The sequence below is a fragment of the Myxocyprinus asiaticus genome, chromosome 16, assembly GCF_019703515.2.
Source record: "Myxocyprinus asiaticus isolate MX2 ecotype Aquarium Trade chromosome 16, UBuf_Myxa_2, whole genome shotgun sequence".
Lineage (NCBI taxonomy): Eukaryota > Metazoa > Chordata > Actinopteri > Cypriniformes > Catostomidae > Myxocyprinus > Myxocyprinus asiaticus.
The window spans coordinates 27,374,226-27,398,800 of NC_059359.1; the positions used below are offsets into that span (position 1 = coordinate 27,374,226).

Genomic DNA, 24,575 nt, shown 5'->3' on the forward strand with positions numbered 1-24,575 from the left:
CCCTATACGCATATTACACAGTCATACCCTAGGGGGGCACTAGAAACTCCACCTGCTGCCCTTACTCGCATGTTATACGTTATTCAAGGACCCTGTAGCATTGGTGGAATACAGTCGATACCACGTTACCACGGTAATGCCATGGTACTGAATGATTGATCATGTTCATATTTCATGATACTGTCATGGTACTCCAAGGTACTTTAAAAAATACCATGGTTTTACTATGACACATGTCATAAACATGGGGTTATCACTGACCATGTTTGAAAATAAATAAATAAACAAGTGTATTACCATGGTGCTTTTTGTGAGAAATATAACAGAATAGGTTATTATTTGTGATAAAGGAAAAACTGAAAAACAATTATGCACTATTATATATATATATATATATATATATATATATATATATATATATATATATATATATATATATATATAAATCAATGCCCTTTTCTAACCATCCGCCCCTGTCCCTGCTAAGGTCTGTGCACGTCATTGTGTGTCGGGTCTCTAAAGACCCGAATATGTAAGATTGTTTGGTGAAATTCCCATGCATTTAAGGGTTAAATAAGATATGATATTGTCCAGTCTGTCTATAAATGCATTATGCATTATTCGCGGAATAACAAATGAAATGTTTCGTATAGAATTCTGATCACAACTTGATACATCATCTAGCAGACTTCTCTTTTTTCTACACACAGTCCATGTTGGCACTTACTATACTGTATATATGGGGTCCCCGCTCTAGTCTCCACCAGTAAAATGTGTAGAACCAATCAGGTTTCTCAACATGCGGCAGTGCGTGCAAACCACGCCCATTAATATTCCAGTCTCGTTCTGGAGACAGCCCAGGAATATAAAGCCTTTGTCCGGCTTTTCCAAATAATTGCTGAGCCACGCCGTTACTTTGCACATTTATTTGAAAACTTCTCGCAAAATTTCTAACAATGAGGGAGATTGTTCATATCCAGGCCGGTCAGTGCGGAAACCAAATTGGTGCCAAGGTAAGAAGAGTTTTTCAGAGTATGAAGCGAGTCATTTGTATTTGGCATCTAATGCAACAATGAAGCTCCTGTGTGTTGAGGATGCCAGTGCATTGACAAGACTAAAGCTCGGCTTTTACTTTTACAAAAAATATAAAAATGAGGTGTTAACTTTGTGCCGGATTTCTCAACAAGTTAGTAGGCTATTAAAAATATTACGCTGTACATATTTATTTAAACGTGCACAATTAGTAATGTATTACATGGTAGCAACATGTTGGACAGATTTATAATCCCCTTTCCATTAATTCTCTATTTACTGGAATCTTTTTTATTAGTCTGGTGTAACATTGTACCCATTTTGCCTCATCTGAGCCCCTTTATTCACGTCCCAAATTCGGGGAGTCTCTTTTTCTGTTTCTTAATAGAAAATTGCTATTTGTTTAAGAATGAATGAGCTCAAATTCCGCATAGTCAAAAATCTCTTTGTCTAGAAATCAGAGTACGGTGGGTGTAGGGACTGAATGAGCAGAGGGGGGTTTGTCTTCTTTCTTTCTCCCATTCTTTGCAATGCACCGGGTGTGGCAGGTCTGATCTGAGCAGCCGCGCGCACAATAATTATTACTCTTCCCACCAGTTATCACTGTCACGAGCCCTTTAAAACAGCTGTCAGGACGATCAGTGACATCAGTGACGCGAACTATGACACGTGGCACTAATATAACTACCACATGCATGAACAGCCACATTATCGGTTGGGATGATTTTTTTTCAAATAATTTCTTCCTTTATAATTATATTAAACTCTTGGCGATGTGCAGATATGGAGCCCTGTGATGGACTGTTCATGCTGAGGATGGGAAGGGTGGGGCGATGGAGAACGACAAAGAAAAATAGTTTTTCGGAAAAAGTATCAGAAAATATTTATTGAAGTAGTCTGTTATCATGTCTTTGTGAAGTCTTCTTTTAATCAGTTAAATTACCTTGTGTTAGTGTCCCTATGGATCAAGTCATTGTTTAATTTGCCTTAAAATTGGCCCCCTTTTACTGCAAGTATTCTAACAAAAAATACAGTTTTGCTAGTATTATGTAATTTAAATATCCCCTTAGTCCATTATATGCGATACGGTACCACATCAACAAAGGGATTAAAGCTGACAAAAAGAACATAGTTCACACCCATGACCCAATTAAAGATGCACGTTTTTAAATATTGCCCATGAGCTGTTGCATGTCTTCTGTGCCATCAGTAACTGGGTTAAATCTTTCTTTATAAGACTTTGATATGCCTTTCAAATTATAGTTTTTTAGTGTCTTCTACTCAGCTGAGGTCAGGGCGGGGATGGGGAGGCTCTGACAAATGGATTTAATGGATATAACAGCCGTTGTCCATCGCCTGCATAAAAGTATAAATTAAATATGAATAATTGATGAGTAAATTACATATTCATGATATTAAATTGATTTGGAAGATTCAATAATTGGTGGAATTAAACTCATTCATGAGTGATGTGATTATGATGAGTCATCTTATAGTCAGCAAAACCGAATGATTTTATGTGTCAGCATGGTAATTTATTTATACTGATATTGTGTGATGACACAGCAGAAATGTAGGTTGCCCTGAGTTACAGGTTTTGATAGGCATGAGTGTCAGAACAGGGTCACAGCAGGGCTTTGTCAGTCAGCGCCTTCAAGTAAATTGGCCTCATTTTTTCAAAACAATTATTTTCAATATATACCAAGAACAATCTTTTATGTCTTCATTTGCTTTTGCTTCGCTCCCTTGTTATGTCCCACTCGTCCCCCCTCTCTGCTTCTCTCTCAGATTAAGGTCACAAGGACAGTAACATTGAATTAATTATTTAAACGTCCACATAAATGGAGGCTTTTTGCTTCAGATTAAAGCCTCCCTCTGAGCTAAAACTCAGTCTAAACTCATGCTGTTCATCCAGATTACAGACTAATCATAGATTATTTTGCACTTCCTCTCAAAATGCTTTACAAAAAACATTTACTGAATCGGATTTAAGTGTTATATCTGCATGTAATAGCTAAATGTATTAATTGTTTGTGTTGTTTGCAGTTCTGGGAGGTGATTAGTGATGAGCACGGGATAGACCCAACAGGAACCTACCATGGAGACAGTGACCTACAGCTGGACAGAATCAGCGTCTATTACAATGAAGCAACAGGTACTTGATTTATCAAAGCCCTAAACCTGCATGCACCTAGTGAATATGTTCACTTGTATTTTGTCTCATATGTCTAATTTCTTATGTGTATTAAGCTAGTTTGCTTCTTTCTTTCTCTCTCTCTCTCTCTCTCTCTCTCTCTCTCTCTCTCTCATGGAGGAGGTAAGTATGTGCCAAGAGCTATTCTAGTGGATCTAGAGCCTGGCACCATGGACTCTGTGCGGTCAGGACCCTTTGGGCAGATCTTCAGACCAGACAACTTTGTGTTTGGTGAGTGACTGGTGAAAGGAAATTTAGAGTTGGAATATGGCTTTATGGAGTCGGAAAAAAGTTTAAGGGTTAGTTCACCCAAAAAAAGAAAATTATGTTGTAATTTAGTCACCCTCATGTCTTTCCAAGCCCATATTACATTTTATTTCCATGGAGCACCAAAGGAGGTGTTTAGCAAAATAGCCGCATTTCCACTGTCGGGCCAAATGAGGTCGAGCCGATTACCCTTGAGCTAAACAAGGCCAACTGGGGATTGAGGCAGTGTCAATGTTAAAGGCAGAGTTTAGCCGAGTCAGGTAAGAGGTTTCAGCACCAGGTACTGTCAGTTGACAAAATCAGGTCTCTTCTGAATATTTGGGCTAGTGAAAATGTGCAAAGTCAGATTGACGGCATCTGCCAAAACAAAGATGTGATTAAGTATATTGTCACCAAACTTGCCAAGTTGTGTATCCAGTGCACAATGGTACAGGTTCAGAAAAAAACAAAAAACAATTGCGGGCACAGTACAAATCCTTGTTCATTTTGAAGGCTTGCTAGTCTCCAGAGTCTGATACCTCAGTTTGAGTTTCCCTCTTGCTTGTGAAATGGGCGAGGTGTGTCACATTGGCACCTGGGCGGCGTATTAAGGATGGGTTTTAGGGCAATGCATCAGGGCTATTGGCCCGATGGTGGGAATGCAGATCGATTTTGGTCTCGTGGCTCGAGGTCCGAGAACATTTGCCCTGGCTGACCAGTTGATAGACCTGGCTCGCACTGGCCCAATGGTAGAAAAGTGGCTAATGTTAGCATCAGTCACCATTCACTTTCATTGTATGAAAAAAATATGCAATGGAAGTAAATGGTGACTGAGACTAACACTCTGCCTAACATCCCTATTTATGTTCCACGGAAAAAAGAAAATCATACTGGTATACCTTTAAGAAAATATTGAATAAAAACAAATTAAATCGAATCAAAAAAAGCAAATGCATATAGATAACAAATCTGAAATCACTCATCTTCCACTGTATAGTCTAATTTCTGTGCTTCCTTCCTATCACCCTACAGGACAGAGTGGGGCTGGTAATAACTGGGCCAAGGGCCATTACACAGAGGGGGCGGAGCTTGTGGATTCAGTTCTGGATGTGGTTCGTAAGGAGTCTGAGAGCTGTGACTGCCTGCAGGGCTTCCAGCTCACTCACTCACTGGGTGGGGGCACTGGGTCGGGTATGGGCACCCTCCTCATCAGCAAAATCCGTGAAGAGTACCCAGACCGCATCATGAACACTTTCAGTGTGGTGCCTTCCCCAAAAGTCTCTGACACTGTTGTGGAACCTTACAATGCCACACTGTCAGTCCATCAGCTGGTTGAGAACACAGATGAAACCTACTGCATAGACAATGAAGCCTTATATGATATCTGCTTCCGCACCCTCAAACTTACCACACCCACATATGGCGACCTTAACCATTTGGTCTCTGCCACCATGAGTGGTGTTACCACCTGCTTGCGCTTCCCCGGCCAGCTAAATGCTGACTTGCGCAAATTAGCTGTTAACATGGTGCCCTTCCCCCGTCTGCACTTCTTCATGCCCGGCTTTGCCCCTCTAACCAGCAGAGGCAGCCAGCAGTACCGTGCCCTCACTGTGCCTGAGCTCACACAGCAAGTGTTCGATGCCAAGAACATGATGGCTGCCTGCGATCCAAGACATGGTCGCTACCTGACTGTTGCCGCTGTTTTCCGTGGCCGCATGTCCATGAAGGAGGTAGATGAGCAGATGCTGAATGTCCAGAACAAGAACAGCAGCTACTTTGTGGAATGGATCCCCAACAACGTCAAAACCGCTGTCTGCGACATTCCGCCTAGGGGTCTGAAAATGGCCGTCACCTTTATTGGGAACAGCACGGCCATCCAGGAGCTGTTCAAGCGCATCTCTGAGCAGTTCACAGCTATGTTCAGGCGTAAGGCTTTCCTGCATTGGTACACAGGAGAGGGCATGGATGAGATGGAGTTCACTGAGGCAGAGAGCAACATGAATGACCTGGTGTCTGAGTACCAGCAGTACCAGGACGCCACCGCTGAGGAAGAGGGGGAATTTGAGGAAGATGCAGAGGATGATGCTTAAGAAGGAAATGAGGGTGGTGTTTGGGGAAGAGGTAGTGTGTTCAAGTTTGGATAAATGTAGCAAAACATATATAGTAGCAACAGTTAGTGTCTCAATCAGATGGGATAAAAATAGCACTAGACAAATGGGGCCAAAAAGAACCAGAGGAATGCAGAAAGAATGTTCTTTAACATTGAATGTGTGGATAACGCGCAAGTGTTTACGATTACAATTCACTCACTTTTTTTATTAGCATTTTATACCATTCTAATGTCCTCAGTTCCTCTCTGTACACAATAGGGAAGAAAAAAGTGTCAAAACATCCAGTTATTGAAAAAGTCAGAGTGATATCTGCAGTTTTGTGTTTGAACGGGTCAGGCAGAATTCAGATATTGCGTAAGGACACCAAAGGTAATTTGGAGGAAAACTGTCCTTTGAGTGAGATTCATTGATATAAACCAGAAAGGTGGTGGGGTCAGGGAGGAAGACTACATCTCATTTTTCTTTCATTTTAATATTTACTTTATGTCTGCAAAGAACTCAAGTCAAAATAATTATTATAGTGTTTGTAATTATTTTTGTTACTATTGCACTAAAACAGATGGCTCTGATTGGAGTATTTTGAGAACACTTTCAAAAAGAAATTTATGATTTGTGGAAGATGAAAGAAAGAAAAAGAAAAGGACTAAAAGAAAGACAAGGTTCAGAAAAACAGTGTTATTGAATCTTAACCTCACCTGGATGCCAGCCAACGTCTGTGGAGGTAATAAATTGATGAATGACAAGGGCGACATGGTAAAGTATTTTTTCTTATGAAGATGGACAGACAAGGAATTGTTGGATTTAGCATGTTGAAATGATTGTTAGTGCAAATATTCAATTCATGGACTCCATACTTTTAAGAGTTACTGCAATTTAAATATATATACACTACCATTCAAAAGTTTAGGGTCATTTACTCATTCTTTATTTTATTTTTTTTTTTCACATTTTAGAATAATAGTAAAGTCATCACAACTATGGAATAATAGAAATGGAAATATGGGAATTATGTTATATTTTAGCATCTTCGAAGTGGCCACACTTTGCCTAGAATTTGCAGACATGTACTCTTGACATTTTCTCAACCAACTTCTTGAGGTATCACCCTGGAATGCTTTTTAAACAGTATTGAAGGAGTTCCCATCTATGTTGGGCACTTATTGGCTGCTTTTCTTAATTATTCGGTCCAAGTCATCCGTTTAAAATAAAAAAAAATATATTTTGTTTTTTAATAAAATGTTTGTTTTGTAATTGAATAAATTAATATGTTGGCACAAATATATTTTTGTCTACAAAACTAATTTCAAACATTTAAGCATACGCCTTCAGATCAAAAGATTTTTAAGCTCATGAGAAACATTTCAGTCAAGTGACCCCAAACTTTTGAATGGTAGTGTGTATATATATATATATATATATATATATATATATATATATATATATAGATATATCTATATCTATATCTATATATCTAATGTTTTGATGCCCCATGCATATTCTTTGATTTCCTGTTGGGAAAAACTGAGCCTCTGGAGAAAACCAAAATAAAAATGAAATTTTTGTTAAAAAATCAAGCCTTTTACTTTGGTTTTTGGTGTGTTTAAAGTTAAATGGTTTATCGGCTATATATTTCCCCTAGTGAATTAAATACATTTAACATGATTTATAGAACAATACAATACAGCACAATATGTAATAGTGCACTAGCACAATATACATGCATAGTGGACCATCACAAGAAAGAAATGTCAAATGAAATATAAAGACTATTGTGTAAATACACATAAAATCTACAGTGGGATTCAAAAATCTTAATTCACATTGAACATCTGGGATTCAAAATGTAATTTAAACCTTTGAATTTTGAAAAATCTAAAAAAAATAAATAAAATAAAATAAAAAAAATGACATTAAACGAATAAGACATTTAAAACTTTCTGCAATATTTCTAACTAATCAAATATAGTCCTGCTCAGACTTCTGGAGTCCATGCCAACTCTAATGCATGCTGTCATACAAAATACTAATACATTTTTACTCAAATGGTCACGCTGATAATATAATTTGCAATGAAAAAAAAAAAAAAAAAAATTTTAAAACAATTTTTAGCATGTAAAAACGACCCGAAAAATTTTCTCAAGTGGACTTTTGAACCTTACTGTGTAGTAGAGCATGGAAAATAGTAAAGAATTACTAGACTTAAACGTAAAGGAACGTATTAAATGTATGAATGATCTACATTATTGCGTGCCATACATTTCTAATGGAGGACCAGTTATCTTGCAAAAAGAAAAGCAACGAGATAAGCGCCATATAACACAGCAGAGCAGAGAGCGGAGGAAACTTTAGACGAAATAAATAGACAGATGACCAGGCCGCAATGACGAATTTTTAGCCAATCAATGTGGGTTTAGTCTCTAACAGACAGCTTGACTAGCAAATAGGTAGTGTTTGTTGTAAAGGCGGGGTTAAGTTTTCAGGAAATTGTTTCCAACTGTTCTGCATGGTAAGGTAGCGTATATTTTTCATTTAATGCAATGATCATGCACAGTGTACCTGTACAGATGTAAATTCTGCTCATAACTTGATTTTTGCACGTCTTTGCGTGATAAAGGGAAACATTACTCATTTCTAAATGTTCCTGATAACTTGTATTGCAATACATTCACCTCTTAAGCACTAATGAAAACTTAATCGATTAAAAATGGATTGAGAAGTTACAGTAACATCCTGTGACCTTTCAGCCAAGGTGCGTTTGTCACTTATATGCATCAATACTGATCAGATCAGTGAGAATAACAGTACTATTTATTTATGTTGTGTGTATATGCTACACACTTGAACTGTGTTATAAACCATAGCTAAGATATTCTTATTACCTTGCAAACGGATTGTAATATGTGTCCGTGGTAAAGATCATCTCACCTGAACTTTTAGCCAGAGAGGAGGATGGATGCGACTCAGCAGATTGAGGATTCATACTCTGAAGAAGAAGAGGAGGAGAAGAAAGTGGGAACAGAAAGAGAACAGGTGGCAACATTGAATGTTTTTAAAAACGACCACATCCCAGAGACAGGTGAGGCCAAAACCCTCAGTGTGTTATATTCCAGGATCACAAATTAAAAAGGGGTTTGAGGCAAAAATTCATTTGTGTTTTACACTGCCTGGCCAAAGAAAAGTCACATACTCCAATATTTCATTGGACCGCCTCTAGCTTTGAGTATGGCACACATTCATTGTGGCATTGTTTCGACAACCTTATGCAACGTCACAACATTTATTTTCATCCAGAGTTGCATTAATTTTTGGCCGAGATCTTGTATTGATGATGGGAGAGTCGAACCACTCTTTAAGGTCTTTTCCAGCACATCCCAAAGACTTTCAATGGGGTTAAGATCAGGACTTGGTGGCCAATTCATGTGTGAAAATGATTCCTCATGCTCCCTGAACCACTCTTTCTCAATTTGAGCCCGATGAATCTTGGCATTGTCGTCCTGGAATATGCCCGTGATGTCAGGGAAGAAAAAATCCATTGATGGGATAACCTGGTCATTCAGTACATTCAGGTAGTCAGTTGACTTCATTTTATTGCTGCGTAACGTTGCTGAGTCTAGACCTGACCAACTGAAGCAACCCTAGATCATAACACTGCCTACAGAGGCTTGTACAGTGGGCACTATGCATGACGGGTGCATCGCTTCATGCGCTTCCCTTCTTACCCTGACGTGCCCATCGCATTGGAATAGGGTAAATCTGGACTCATCAGACCGCATGACCTTTTTCCATTGCTCCACAGTCCAATCTTTATGCTCCCTAGCAAATTGAAGTCGTTTTTCTCTGATTAGCCTCACTAACAAGTGGCTTTCTTGTGGCCACGCAGCTGTTTAGTCCCAATTCTGTAAGTTTTTGTCGAACTGTGCGTGTGGAAACGATGTGACTTCACCAAGCGTTTTAGTGATCTCTGATCACGATCATTCAAGATTTTTTTCTGTCCACATTTCTTCCTTGAATCTGACGATTCACCACTATCCTTCCAGGTTTTAATAATGCGATGGACAGTTCTTAACCTAATTCCAGTGATTTCAGCAATCTCCTTGTTTTCTTTGCTTGATGCAGGCCAATAATTTGCCCCTTCTGAAACACAGTAACATCTTTTCTATGACCACGGGATACGTCTTCCGACATGGTTGTTTAAGAAGTGAGAAGCTATACAATGCATCAAATCAAATCACTTTTATTGTCACACAACCATATACACAAGTGCAATAGTGTGTGAAAGTCTTGGGTGCAGTTCCGAGCAACATAGCAGTCATGACAGTGATGAGACATATACCAATTTACAATAAACAGATTTACACAACACAATTTACATATCTAATATACACATAATTACACACAACACATTATACAAATCATAATATACAATATACAGTATACAATACACACAATATAGAATATTGTACAGTATACAATACACACAACATAGAATACAGATAGGATTAAAAGAATTGTTGCCAGCTGAAACATATTAATCACTGCAATATTGATCCAATCATAGGCTCTTATGTATCTTCTTATTTAAATCCAAACTGCTACTTTTTTTGTTTGGCCAGGCAGTGTATTTTTTAACAACAGCTGATAAATGTCTTAATATTCTATTTTCTGCCTAAGTATACATAATGTTGCATAACAAATGAGGTATTATTCAGATTGAGAATTTATGTTAATAAATTCATTACAGTGAAGTATTTGACATAAAAGGATGACAGTGTATTTGTAGAATGTACCCTTATAAAGAAAAAACTATTTACATTTCTGCCTTTTAGCTCACCCAAAAATAATTTACTCACCTGCATGTTGTTCCAAACCCATATGACTTTGTGGAACACAGAAGATGTTTTAATGAACAGCGTGATCACTCTTCTCAATACAATAGCAGTGGACAGTGCCTCACCTTAAAGCTTAAAAAAGGACTCGAAAGTATCGTAAAAGTAGTCCATGAGACTCATGGACTACTTTTAATCCAAGTCTTCTGAAGTCATACGATAGGTTTTTGTGAGAAACAAGCTGAAATTTAAGTCATTTGTTTAGTGAAAATCTTGACACTAGTTGTGCGTTTATGAGAGCTGTGAGAGAACCTCATTCACATGCTTCTCTCATGTACTTGTGAATGCTTAATGGATGTAAAGGTTTTTATTGAAAAATGTCTTACATTTTGGGTTGTTTTTCACCAAAACCTATTGTATGCCTCCAGATGACACATAATTCGCATGGACTACTTTAATGATACTTTTGGATCCTTTTTTTAAATTTTAAAGTTAGGTGCTGTCCACTACCATTTTATGAAGAAGATGGAGCGTGAAATTCATTAAAATGTCTCCTTTTGTGTTCCTATAAGAAAGAAAGTCATGTGGGTTTGGAACAATATGAGATTCAATTAAAAGAGTCAAGTATATGGGGTCTGGGTTGCTCAGTGGTAAAAGATGCTGGCTACCACCCCTGGAGTTCGCTAGTTCGAATCCCAGGGTATGCTGAGTGACTCGCTGAGGTCTCCTAAGCAACCAAATTGGCCCGGTTGCTAGGGAGGGTAGAGTCACTATCGCTATAATGTGGTTCGTTCTCGGTGGGGTGCGTGGTGAGTTGAGCGTAGATGCTGCGGTGGATGGCGTGAAGCCTCCACACGCACTATGTTTCCGCGGCAACACGCTCAACAAGCCACATGATAAGATGCGCGGGTTGACGGTCTCAGATGCGGAGGCAACTGGGTTTCGTCCTCCGCCACCTGGATTGAGCCGAACCATTACACGATTGGGAATTGGGCGTTCCAAATTGGGTGAAAAAATTTGACAAGTATGTCAAGTATGACAGGATTTGAATTTTTTGGTGAACTATTACTTCAACTATTAAGATGTTGTAAAATAATATTATCTAAACATCACTGAAATTAAAACATTATTTTCCTTTCTCTTTTTCTTTCTTGACAAACAAATAGAATTCCCTCTCTACCTCGGAGAGAATGTCTTGGGTCGGGATCCTGTTGCCTGTTCTGTTTTGCTTCCGGCACGATCTGTGTCCAGTCGACATGCTGTCATCTCCATCTCTGTATTCCACTCTAGTAACAGTCTTTCCGATGACACTGATGCCATAGAGGCACTGTTGTGGGACATGGGCAGTTTGAATGGAACCAGAAAAGGCAGATTCAAGCTGACGCCTCATGTACGATACGCTTTGGCTGAGGGAGACAGTGTGGTACTTGCTGACATACCTTGCCAATATATCAGCCTAATCACTTCAAAGAGAGATTCACGCATAATTCCAGAGGGTGTAGGAGCATCAAAGCAAGAAAAAAAGGGAAGCCCAGCACTGCCCAGCAGTGAATCAGTGTCAAAGTTGAGTAAAGGAATGCGGAATAGGTTGAATGAGAAAGGGAGGAATGTCTTGCCTCCTGTGCCTTTATGGAGTGTTGATGATGAACAACTCAAGAGTGCAGACAGTATGCATTCACCGGAGCCAACTCGGAAACAGCCTGAGATTACCCTGGTACCTGAATCTGACTCCGGCTCAGATGGAGAAAGTGATACAGATGGGAAAAAGGATTTGGGTGCGTGAAGCGAGACATAAAATTAATTATTGTAAGATAGAAAATACTATATTCATGAGCTCTTTCTTTCTGTAGTTTCAGATTCCGCATCCTCCTCTCATCTGTGTAGTCCCACAAATTCAACATTCCTGACCCCTGCAAGAAATGTCATTCCAGAGAGGTATGGAGGATTTTACTTTAAAGGCATAATTCACCAAAAAAAAAAATAAAAAATATTGTCATAATTTACTAACCCTCATGATTTTCCAAACACATGCAACTTTATTTCATCTGTGAATGAACCTTAGGGGACAAGTCTTGTGGACAAGAGTCTTAGTCACCATTTACCTTCATTGCATCTTTTTCCATACAATGAAAGTGAATGGTGTCATTATGTCGTACATCTCCTGTTGTGTTCCATGTAAAAAAAATAAAAAATAATACGGGTTTAGAATGACATAATGGTGACATGAGAATCATATTTTAAATGTACACTTCCCTGAACTATTCTAAAATTATAAAAAAGAAAATAAATATTTCATCCACAAATGAAAATTTTGTAGTAATTTATGCTCCCTCATGTCATTCCAAACCCTTATGACTTTCTTTTCAATATAATAGCAGTTGAGAGCGACTTATTTAAATCTTAAACAAGGCCCAAAAGTATCATAAAAGTAGTCCACGTGACTCCTGTGTCATATTACAAGTATACGGTCATAAGGTATACGGTCATTTTCCAGTGAAAATTTTGAAGTGTGTTGCACATTCATGAGTGCATGAGAGAAGCTTGTTGACAGTGGCACGTGAGAACTTAGGTTGTTTTAAGTGCTAAACAACGCAAGTTCTCCCGTGAACATGCAAGCCACTGTGAACAAGCTTCTCTCGTAGCGCTCACGAACATGCAACAAACGTCAATATTTTGACTGAAAAATTATTTCAATTCTGAGTTGTTTCTCACTAAAACCTATCGTATGCCTTCAGAAGATTTGGAATATGACGCAGAAGTCGCATGGACTACTTTTATGACAATTTTGGGTCCCTATGTAAACTGTAAAGTGAGTCAATATCAACAGCCACTGTATTTAAAAGACGGAGGGGGATTTTCATAAAAACATTTCCTTTAGTTTCAGTTGAAGAAAGTCACACAGGTTTGGAACAAATTGAGGGTGAATAAATTATGACAGAAGTTAAATTTTTGGGTGAACTATTACTTTAATATGTTACCACATAAGTGATATAACTGTATCAAAATAACAGGTTTTGTTTATGCTTTTAGACTAATACTATAAGTGTAAATCTGTGCTGTAAACCATCATCCCATCCTCTTGCCAATATATTGTACAAATACCCTTAGTTTTGTCATCTCTACTCTACTGTGTTCTTCATTGTTTTTCCTCTCAGCGAGGATGAAAGTTCCATCACTCCTTCTTCGGCTGCAATGGACCGATTCAGAATGATAGAAAGATCCAGTGAACCCTGTTCAAGCTCATCTACGCCTGGCGTAATAGCCCTAAACTTGGACAGTGATACTGATGTTGAGGAGACAGAAAAAAGCAAAACTAAACCAGAGGCTCAGATTGAAGTTGCTCCAAAAGTGAAACCAGTATCTTCAGCTGACCTTCATATGGACCTTGATACTGATGTTGAGGAAGAGGAGAAAGAGAAAAGCACAACAAATGTGGAACCAGTATCATCAGCTGGTCTTCATATGGACAGTGATACTGATGTTGAGGAAGAGGAAGAGGAGAAAGAGAAAAGCAAGACTGAACCTGAAGCTCAGAATGATGTAGCTTTAAAGGTGGAATCAGTAACTTCAGCTGATATTCATATGGACAGTGATACTGATGTTGAGGATGAAGAGAAAGAGAAAAGCACAACAAATGTGGAACCAGTATCATCAGCTGGTCTTCATATGGACAGTCATACTGATGTTGAGGAAGAAGAGAAAGAGAAAAGCAAGACTGAACATGAAGATCAGAATGATGGAACTTCAAAGGTTGAATCAGTAACTTCAACTGATCTTCATATGGACAGTGATACTGATGTTGAGGAAGAGGAGAAAGAGAAAAGCACAACAAATGTGGAACCAGTATCATCAGCTGGTCTTCATATGGACAGTCATACTGATGTTGAGGAAGAAGAGAAAGAGAAAAGCAAGACTGAACATGAAGATCAGAATGATGGAACTTCAAAGGTTGAATCAGTAACTTCAACTGATCTTCATATGGACAGTGATACTGATGTTGAGGAAGAGGAGAAAGAGAAAAGCACAACAAATGTGGAACCAGTATCATCAGCTGGTCTTCATATGGACAGTCATACTGATGTTGAGGAAGAAGAGAAAGAGAAAAGCAAGACTGAACATGAAGATCAGAATGATGGAACTTCAAAGGTTGAATCAGTAACTTCAACTGATCTTCATATGGACAGTGATACTGATGTTGAGGAAGAGGAGAAAGAGAAAAGCACAACAAATGTGGAACCAGTATCATCAGCTGGTCTTCATATGGACAGTCATACTGATGTTGAGGAAGAAGAGAAAGAGAAAAGCAAGACTGAACATGAAGATCAGAATGATGGAACTTCAAAGGTTGAATCAGTAACTTCAACTGATCTTCATATGGACAGTGATACTGATGTTGAGGAAGAGGAGAAAGAGAAAAGCACAACAAATGTGGAACCAGTATCATCAGCTGGTCTTCATATGGACAGTCATACTGATGTTGAGGAAGAAGAGAAAGAGAAAAGCAAGACTGAACATGAAGATCAGAATGATGGAACTTCAAAGGTTGAATCAGTAACTTCAACTGATCTTCATATGGACAGTGATACTGATGTTGAGGAAGAGGAGAAAGAGAAAAGCACAACAAATGTGGAACCAGTATCATCAGCTGGTCTTCATATGGACAGTCATACTGATGTTGAGGAAGAAGAGAAAGAGAAAAGCAAGACTGAACATGAAGATCAGAATGATGGAACTTCAAAGGTTGAATCAGTAACTTCAACTGATCTTCATATGGACAGTGATACTGATGTTGAAGAAGAGGAGACAGAGAAAAGTAAGGCTGAACCAAATGTTCAGATGGAAGTATCTTCAAAGGTGGAACCTTCAACTGATTTTCATTTGGACAGTGATAATGATGTTGAGGACGATGAGACTCCCATAGCTAAAAATGTTCATGAAAAGAAGACAGAACCTCCCAGAGTTTTAGCTGTTCCAGTAAATCCTCCATCAGCCCCCACTCTAGCAGAAATCCACTTGGACAGTGACAATGATGTAGAAGATGATAATCTCATGGACGTTCCCATAGTGACAGAGGTTTCACATACGGTCAGTGAGGAAAGTGACATTAGACCTTCAGCAGTTCCAGGAACAAAGTTCCATATGAACAGTGACACAGACATAGATGAAGAAGCTGAGGACGAGGAAAAGACAGAGACCAGACACCTTCAGTCAAACAGTGAAACAGATGATGAGGATCCTTTTAAACCTTTACCAGTCAAAACTTTGGAGGCTGCAGAGAGTCAGAATGCTTCTATGTGTAACAAAGTGGAGCAATCAGAAGAGAGCACCCATAAAAAACAAAACTTTCCTTCCCAAGCACAGAGTAGATTTGAGGAACCCACCCAAGCTTTTGAGCACTCAGAAGATGATTGGGATCTACAGCCCACACAGGCATACGGTAACATCCTACTCACTTCCTGCCTAATAATCTTATTGAAGTTTTTTTATTGTTGATTTCGTATTCAGTTCTGCGCAAAAGTGAATAGTAGAGGTGCACCGATACCAATTTGTATAGGCCGATACAAGTACCAAATACCTAGTCTTAGAGTTCTGGCCAGTACCAAGTGCCTATACAAAAAGTACCGACATTAAACGCTAAAGTAACTCGAGGAGAAAATCCTGAACCAGCAGTGAGGACGTGCATTTTATTAGAATCAAATGTCTTAAAAACTTTATCTTTTATGGGTTCTCTTAACACATCAATTATATTGCTGCATCTCTGCCTTGCATCCTGTTTAAAAAAACTTTCTGATCTAACATGGATTGTCTTCATAATGTATTCCATATTGCTGCATTTTTTTGGCTTTGCATTTAATCTTACGTGAGTTCTCTTTCTAATAAAATATACTGTATATTGGGGCATCTTTGCCTTCACTTTTTGCAAATACTTTATTTATCAAATACTTAATACAAAGTGCAGTAAAAAAAAAAAAAAAACTAAAAAAAACAACTACAAAAAAAACCCCAAAATCAATATATGGTGTGACCAAGCTTTGCCTTTAAACAGCACCAATCCTCCTAGATACACTTGCACACAGTTTTTCAAGGTTGTTGGCAGGTAGGTTGTTCCAAGCAACTTTGATAACTTGCCACAGTTCTTTTATGAATTTAGGCTGTCTCAAATGTAATCCCAGACTGACTCGTTGATGTTAAGATCAGGGTTCTGTGGGGGCAATACCATCTGTTGCAGGACTCCTTGTTCTTTATTCTGTTTTGTTTGCTAAATTAATGTTTGAATATCTAAATTTATATTATCTTCAACAATTATTACAATATATAAGACATATAAGATATATCTTAAGACTGATGCTTTTGTGAAACATCTAATGTGCCTAAGACTTTTGCACAGTAAAATTCTAAAGATTTTTTTGCAATCCCTTTTGAAACATGCCTAAAAGTTAATATTACCTATTCTGTAGGTTGTTCATGTAGGTGTTGGCTTAATATCTTGGAGACTGTCATTATTTAATTATTAAATTAATTATTATTTAAATTAAAATTGAAAGAGTATTGTATTTTATGTCTTTAATGTCATATTCAGGAGTTACTGGAGCCAGTGCTGGGCTCAGGCCAAAACAACTTGATCTTGACGCTACTCAGGCATACGAAATGGAGATAGACAGAGAAAAAGAGGAGGAGGATCTTCTGAGTCATACCTATCCCTACTCCAACCTTTCCACTGCCAAAATACTGCTCATCCCTATAGCAAAGGGTGAGAAAGATGATGATCATGACGACGAAGAAATGCTTGATGACTCTCACCTATCCAGAGCAGATACTCTGATAATCGCCAGCACCCCTAGACGAGAGGAGCAGACGCAGCCTTTTGCACTTTTCAGTGCCCCAACGCAACTCATATGGGAGGGAGAGGAGAAAGAGGCAGATCAGAGTGAGCCCACCCAGCTTGTGGAGTCCGATACTACCAATGAAACGCAGTCTGCTCAAGAGGGTGAGGAGGAGGGGAACATGAAATGGGCTAGAAGGAAACCCCATAGTAGAGGAAAAATGCAGAAAGATAAAAATGACTCCAGCTCCCATCTTTTCATTGCAGAAACACAGCCTATGTGTGAGGAAGAAGAGGCACCTTATAAAAATGAATCTATACACCTTATGGAAAAACCCTCCAGCTCCCATGTCACTATTGCTGAAACACAGTCTATGAGTGAGGAAGAAGAGGTACCTTATGAAAATGAATCTATACACCTTATGGAAAAACCCTCCAGCTCCCATGTCACTATTGCTGAAACACAGTCTATGAGTGAGGAAGAAGAGGTACCTTATGAAAATGAATCTATACACCTTATGGAAAAACCCTCCAGCTCCCATGTCACTATTGCTGAAACACAGCCTGTGTTTGAGGAAGAAGAGGTACTAGATGAAGATCTAGACAATGTGGTCAGCAAAAGGAGACAAATAGGTGAAAATGAATGCATAAAGCATACTGAAAAACCCACCAGCTCCAGTTTTACTATCGCTGAAACACAATCTATGTGTGAGGAACAAGAAGAACTTGGTGGCAGAGGACAACAGGTGGAGGAATATAAATCCACAGAGGTTGCTGTTAAAGACTCTGTTGTTGTAACGCAGCCAAAGTGTGAATATGAAGAGGCACCAACAGAAGATCTGAACAATGTGATCAGCAGCGGGCAGATAGATGAAGACAAATCCAAACAACTCCAAAAACCCTCCAGCTCTCATGTCATCATAACGGAAACACAGCCAATGCATGAGGAAGATGAGGGACAGGAGAAAGAACTCAGTAACAAGATGTTGTCTAGAAGATCACGCAGAGGAAGACCAAAAAAAGAGGAGGGCATCCCTCATCATTTAACAGAAAAACAGCCAGTTTGTAAGGAAGAAAAAGGAAGGGATGAAGATCTGAACAGTGGATTCAATACCAGGAGATCCCTTAGGGGAAGACCAATAAAAGAGGACGAGGTCACACAAACTGCTGGATCTGCAGTCAAATCCCTTCCCACTATCACAGAAACAGAACCTGTTTGTGAGGGAGAAAATGAAAGGGATGAAGTTCTGAACAGTGGAGTCAGATCCAAGAGATTCTGCAGGGGAAGACAAAAAAATGAAGGTGAACCTGCACAGTCTGTCGAACCAAACTCCTATCACAACACTGCTGAAACACAGCCCATGTGTGAGGAAAATGCCCAAGAAGAACCTGCAAACACCGACAGCTCATGTCAGAGAAGACAGACTAGTGGTCGAAGACAGAGGAAAGAAAAGGCAGAGGAGGACGGTGAGACGGCAGCATCTAGTAAAGGCAGAGGAAAAGGTAGAAAAGGGCAGGAAGGAAAAAGGAAGAGAGAAAAAGAATTGTCTGAGGAAGAGGAAGAGAGTGAGGAGGAAAAAGCAACAATGAGGAGGGCAACAAGAAGGACTGGTTTGAAAAAGAAATGTAGTGAAAAGGAAGAAGAGGAAGGATTTGAGGAAAACATAGTGCAGAATGCCCAAAAAGAGAGAGAGCAGCAAGAACAGGAGGAGAGAGCAAGGTCAGAAAGAGAAGAAAACGAGAGACTGGAGTGTGAGAGAAAGGAAAAAGAAGAATGGGAAGAGCGAGGAAGAGCTGAAAAAGAAATGAGACAAAAGGAAGTAGAGGAGCTAGAGTGGTTAAAACGGGAAGAAGAGAAAAAAATCGGAGAGGAAAATGAGAGAAAAGAGAGGGTAAAGAGTGAAAAAGAGGAAAAAGAACTGTTCGAAAGAGAGTTAAAGGAAAAATTAGAGAGGGAGAGGAGAGAAACAGAAGAGGAGGAAAGAACCAGGAAAGAGAAAGAAGAAAATGATAGAATAGAGAGGTTAAAGAGGGAAAAAGAGGAAAAAGATTGTTTTGAAGAGGAAGAAAGGCAAAAGCTTAAAAAGGAAGAGGAGGAAAAACTTGAGAGAGAGAGGAGGGAGAAGGAACAAAACGATAAGATGGAAAAGGAGAAGGAGTGTTTACAAAGTTTAGAGGCGGAGAGAGAACAATTGGAAAAAGAGAGACAAGAAAACAAGAAGCTTGAGATGGAAACAAAAACACAGCAGAAAAGAAAACAAAAAGAGACAGATAAGAACCATTCAGAGAATGAAAAATTGGAGGAAAAGACAGAACTAGAGGTACCCAGTGATAGAGCTCAAAGCAGACGGACACGTCGCCATTCATGCTCCTCAATGAACTCAGAGCAGTCTGTATCCTCACAACAGGAGCAGTCCAGCCAGAGGGGCCGAGGGAGGGGCAGGGGGCGGGGCAGAGGAAGACAGATAGCTAAAGAGCAGCCAATCAGTGGCAGACAGTCTGGCAGGAGTAAAACCATCGCAGGTCCTGCAAGTGAAGTTAAGGACACAGTGCAGGACTCCAATTCTGTACCTCAGTCCCGATCTCGTTCCAGTTCAGGAAGTTCTGAAAGATCCTCTAATAGCTTGGGAACTCAGAACCAAGGAATGAGGGGAAGAGGAAGAGGTAGGAAAAGTGTGAAATTACCAGAACCAGTGGAGGAAGTTTCCCTAGCCAAAAGTTCAGGAAAAGTAAGGGGGAAAGGAAGCAGGCCTTCTGGTGCAGAGAATATCAAAATAGGCCTTAGCAAAGAGTGTGTACAAGATGCAGAGGCAGTAGAGGAAGAGCCTGCTGTACACCAAACCAACAGCAGAGGTCGTAAGAGAGCAGCCAACACAAGCACATCCACAGAAGAGACGCCTCCACCCACACCCAAGACACCACGACGCTCCATTGCCAGTCAGATGCACAAGGTCACACATTTAGACACAAACATTCAAAAGCCCAGCTTATCAGTGTTGAATACACCAATCACACTCTTTTTCCTTTTAGGTGTTATTTACTGGGTTGACTGATGAGGAAGGAGAAAAAGTAGTTGCCCGGTTGGGTGGGAGCCTGGCGAAGGGGGTTAACGATATGACTCACCTGGTGACTGATAAGGCAAGACGCACTGTTAAGTTTTTGTGTGCTGTTGCCAGAGGAGTGCCTATTGTGACTCCTGACTGGCTAAAAAAGGTGAGTGAGTATTTATTAATGGCCCCTGATTGGTGCTATAGAGCGCAACAATCTGGTTCCAGAAGTAAAAACCTATACATTTTTTCCATAGGGGAACTGATTATTAACGATATCTTATAATCCTATATGGACAGACCTGCCGTTAGCTCGGAGGCTTTTAATCGTTGATATATGCTTCTGTTGAAGTCATCTGTCCATACTATTTCAAACCTTCATTTTAAATCAATTGCATTCAATAGTGACATTTGTGGTGAATAACTAGCTTACCGATGATCCAGAGGAGGAAAGATCCACCAATCAGAGAATGACGGCAAACAAGCCGTGGCTCTACGATTGACGCAACTTTACAGATGGTTTCCCTATACTCTCAAACTACAGTACTTGTATATTTGTATTAGAGCTGTCAGAATTAACGCGTTAACACATGCGATTAATTTAAAAGTTTAATGCGTTAATTCTTAATCGTGATTAATGCATTTACTGTTAATACAGCATAAACCAGCATAAACACTTGTTGGAAGTGCAGAACCTTTGTAATGTGTCCGTCCAGAATCAGTATACTGACGCACACAACACACACAACAGCTCTTCCATGTCACTGATAAAATGATGGAGAAAGTACCTCTTTATGCTATTTAATGTACAAAATAAGCCCAGAAGGGACTTTTAATAGAAATCAAGTATTTCTCAGCCTATGTAAGGCGCATTTGAAGCAAGTCAAGTCTTAACTATCACCAAAACGCAGAATAAGACATTTTTGTCTGCAAGCGCTTTTCATGTGGAGTTCAAAGCAAAGCTTGGCGCTGACGCCCTGACGTGAATCATGAACGTGGAGAGTTTAAGAGATTTAATTCCCATTGCAATGAAAATGCAACCTGTTGGGAGACTAGTTCTTTCAATTAGTCAGTCTCCCACTTTGACTTTGGGAAATGTTTAATGTTACTTGAATTGGTGCTATTTTAGTGCATTTCTATCTTTGTGCTGTGAGAGGCTTTGTTTGGAAAATGTTAATAAAGCATTGTATTGTTACATATTGTTTTGTTTTCTTTCCTAAGATGGAAATAAATGAATTTTGACAGGAAAAGAAGTATATATAGTGTAAAATTTCAGCACTTCAAAATCTGTGATTAATCGCGATTAACTACAAAGTTAGAAGATGTAATCGACTGACAGCACTAATTTGTATACAGTATATCTGAATATTGTGCAATATACTTCAAACATATTGATTCTATACTCACGACTTTAAATGAACATTTTTATATTTTTCCATCATTTTTAATTTGATTATATAATTTAGTTTGCTTCATGGGACTGTAGTTCATTCCCTCATTTAAGACGTTAAATACACAGTCTTGTACATTGTCGTTTTGTCTGATTTTCAAATACTTTTTTGCTTGAAATCAAGGTTTGTAATGTTGTAATTCACCTTAGAGCTGGTTTGTTTGGTTCATGGCTTATAACTATTTTATGAAGGATTTTATGAAATAACTATGGAACAAAATTAATGGGAAAAATGGGCGGGGACTGTTGCGCTCTATAGCCATGGATTGCCCAGTAGGGATTTTTATGGCCTTTTACATTTATTCATTTGTTTTATTTGATAGATGCTTATTTATCCAAAGCAAATTATGGTGCATTAAAGGTGTATATTTGTCAATATATATGTTCCCTGGAAATCAAACCTATGACCTTGGCATTACTAGTGGCATGTTCTACCATTTGAGCTACAGAAACCATGATAAGATCATACTTTAAAATAACTTGAATTGAAATTTTATACATCCATATTTTTTAAGCCATTTGGGGAAATCTAACAAAGATATAAACTGATGACTGTGTAATTATGAAACTCTAACTAGTACATTATAGAGACTCCCTCTCTTTATTCCTCAGTGTGGCAAAGCCGGCCATTTCCTCTCTGCTAATGAATATTTATTGAAGGATGTTGAGCAGGAGAAGAAGTTTAGGTTTAGCCTACAGAAGGCACTCCAAACAGCTCAATGCCAGCCTCTTTTAAAGGTATGGCTCTTTGTGCTATGCTCTATCAAATGCTGGTTCTTGAGTATTTAAATAAGTCCATTAAAATCACATATATTCACCTTAACCTGGCTTTTATAGGGTTATGAGATTCATGTGACACCATCTGTAATGCCAGAACCATCACAAATGAAAGAAATCATCACCTGTTGTGGAGCACGTTTCCTTCCCAAAATGCCCTCTGGTCATAAGGTAACTAAAAACATATGCACACATTTCTCCTGCACTACTTTTAATTCACATATACACTACTCAATGGCCAAAAGTATGTGGACACCCTCTGATATTCTAGAGAATGGACCCTTTACACATTTCTGCATTCGTGAAGCGGAAGTCATCATAGTTGTGTAAACTGTAGCAGCAATGGGGAAGAACAGTAATAGCCAGTGCCACTACAGTGTTCTTATTTGCACAAATTCTAAAAGAAAACATCTGGATTTGTGTTTCCATGAATTTACAAAAGATGCTGAACTTTGTATAAGCTCGGTGGGTTCAGGCAATTAAATGTGAAGAAGATAAGTTCATTATTAAACGAAGAAGCACTTTCGTCTGTGGACAGTATTTTCAAGATCAGGACTTAAAGCAGTTGCTCAAGGTGGAATTGTGAAATGCTTTGAAATCTGAGCTGTGCCATCATGGTTTCATTGGAATGATTACACATCATAACTGGCCTAAGAGTGTGTGTTTGACAGGGTTAGTCGGATGGAACGGGACATGGGTCTCTCCACTCCTTCACATTCTGCGTTGCCCCCCATCAAGTTTTAGTTTCACCAAGTACAACTCACAGATTTGTTAACTGTGCCCTCTTTTTTTGCATTTTTGCAATTTATGGCGACAGATTTGTAGATCGTTCCTTTAATACATAAATATGTGCCTGCTGATTTAATTCACAACCTCTCAATAATAATATATTTCTATCAACTTACCTTCGTATTCTTGCAGATAACCCTCAAAAAATAACTTGTAACCTTTGTTGAGTTTAGATTTAACCATTGATGGACAATGCGGTCAATGTCTCCAAACGTAAAAGCAGGCAAAACTTTGAAGGACTCTGAAAACACATACACTTCTGCAGCTTGCGTTTACCCAACTTTGACGACTTCCACTTCACGAATGCGGGAGTGTGAAAAGGGTCCATTGTGTGCTTCCAACTTTGTGGCAACAGTTTGGGGAGGACCGTTTTTTGTTCCAGCACGACAATGGCCCTGTGCACAAAGCAGGGTTCATAAAGAAATGGTTTACTAAGTCTGGTGTGGAAGAACTTGACTGGCCTGCAAAAAAGCCCTGACCCGATCCCCTTGAACACCTTTGGGATAAAATGTAATGCTGACTCCAAGCCAGACCCCATCGCCAAATCTTTCCTAAAAGAGTGTAAGCTGTTAGAGAGGACCAATCCCCTGTTTATGCCCATGGGTTGGAAATTAAAGGCTTAACAAGCACATAAGGGTGTGGTGTTTGGGTGTCCACACCCTTTTGGCAATATCTTTCTGTCAAACTTTAATATTGATTAACATCGTTCTCTCTCTGTTTCCCTCTGTCTTTTCAGGAACACACTGTGGTGGTGTCATGTGAGCAGGATAGGGTGCTTTGTGAGAAGGCAGTGAGTGTGTCATTGCCCGTGGTCAGCACAGAGTTTCTATTGACTGGCATTCTGCAGCAGAGAGTTGACCTGCAGGTCTATTCTCTCACTTCCTCTCTCAGCACGCCTAATCAGCCTACAGCCCCCAAAGCTTCAGCCAGGGGCCGTAGGAAGTAGTGACAATGACATACAACAAGACTTTCCATGTATTAAATTTGTGCTAGTCTTGTACAGTATCTGATTCGTTAGACTGCTTAAGAAGATTAATACGAGAATGAATAAAATGCCAGTTTTAAAAAGACAGTAATTAATTAGATTAGATGTGAAATGCTGCTACAGTTGTAACCACACACGCACTGATATCTGTGAATGTGAGAGCTCAAGAAGAGAGTGTGAGAGGTGGTTGTCAATGCATAGGTGTGTTAGTAAAGGAAGAATGAGCTATCCTGCTTTTATTATATTACATCAATAAACTCTTTCTGAGACAGAATAAAGAGCACTGTGTCTTTGA

At 39.1% G+C, this 24,575-nt stretch overlaps 2 protein-coding genes across 10 annotated transcripts; both read left to right on the plus strand.

Moving 5' to 3' along the window:
• Positions 1 to 853: 853 nt before the first annotated feature.
• On the plus strand, positions 854 to 6,341 carry LOC127454016 (tubulin beta chain-like). Of its 2 annotated transcripts, none has more exons than XM_051720930.1 (4): positions 854 to 1,013; positions 3,079 to 3,187; positions 3,347 to 3,457; positions 4,505 to 6,341. In XM_051720930.1, the coding sequence occupies exons 1-4, from the start codon at positions 957 to 959 to the stop codon at positions 5,560 to 5,562; spliced, it is 1,335 nt and encodes a 444-aa protein (XP_051576890.1). In that variant the 5' UTR covers positions 854 to 956; the 3' UTR covers positions 5,563 to 6,341. The 2 variants fall into 2 exon arrangements, with proteins under 2 accessions (XP_051576890.1, XP_051576892.1); XM_051720932.1 differs by having other exon boundaries at positions 3,350 to 3,457.
• Positions 6,342 to 8,056: 1,715 nt separating this feature from the next.
• On the plus strand, positions 8,057 to 24,553 carry LOC127454014 (mediator of DNA damage checkpoint protein 1-like). 8 transcript variants are annotated; one of them, XM_051720924.1, is made up of 11 exons: positions 8,057 to 8,089; positions 8,521 to 8,659; positions 11,576 to 12,184; positions 12,260 to 12,344; positions 13,565 to 14,639; positions 14,754 to 15,846; positions 16,990 to 20,183; positions 20,263 to 20,445; positions 22,342 to 22,467; positions 22,567 to 22,677; positions 24,032 to 24,553. In XM_051720924.1, exons 1-11 carry the CDS (start codon positions 8,087 to 8,089, stop codon positions 24,239 to 24,241), a joined length of 6,828 nt encoding a protein of 2,275 aa, XP_051576884.1. In that variant the 5' UTR covers positions 8,057 to 8,086; the 3' UTR covers positions 24,242 to 24,553. The 8 variants fall into 8 exon arrangements, with proteins under 8 accessions (XP_051576884.1, XP_051576886.1, XP_051576885.1 ...); XM_051720926.1 differs by having other exon boundaries at positions 14,952 to 15,846; XM_051720925.1 differs by having other exon boundaries at positions 13,565 to 14,441.
• The last annotated feature ends 22 nt before the right edge of the window (positions 24,554 to 24,575 follow it).

What these genes read in the sequence shown, in the direction of transcription:
- LOC127454014 (XM_051720922.1), top strand. An exon ending in CGACCACATCCCAGAGACAG is followed by an intron (nt 8,660 to 11,575) that starts GTGAGGCCAAAA and finishes ACAAACAAATAG; the next exon opens with AATTCCCTCTCTACCTCGGA. An exon ending in TTGCCAGTCAGATGCACAAG is followed by an intron (nt 20,184 to 20,262) that starts GTCACACATTTA and finishes TTTTCCTTTTAG; the next exon opens with GTGTTATTTACTGGGTTGAC.
- LOC127454016 (XM_051720930.1), top strand. Translation starts at nt 957, where the DNA reads ATGAGGGAGATTGTTCATATCCAGGCCGGTCAGTGCGGAAACCAAATT. An exon ending in GAAACCAAATTGGTGCCAAG is followed by an intron (nt 1,014 to 3,078) that starts GTAAGAAGAGTT and finishes TGTTGTTTGCAG; the next exon opens with TTCTGGGAGGTGATTAGTGA. An exon ending in ACCAGACAACTTTGTGTTTG is followed by an intron (nt 3,458 to 4,504) that starts GTGAGTGACTGG and finishes ATCACCCTACAG; the next exon opens with GACAGAGTGGGGCTGGTAAT.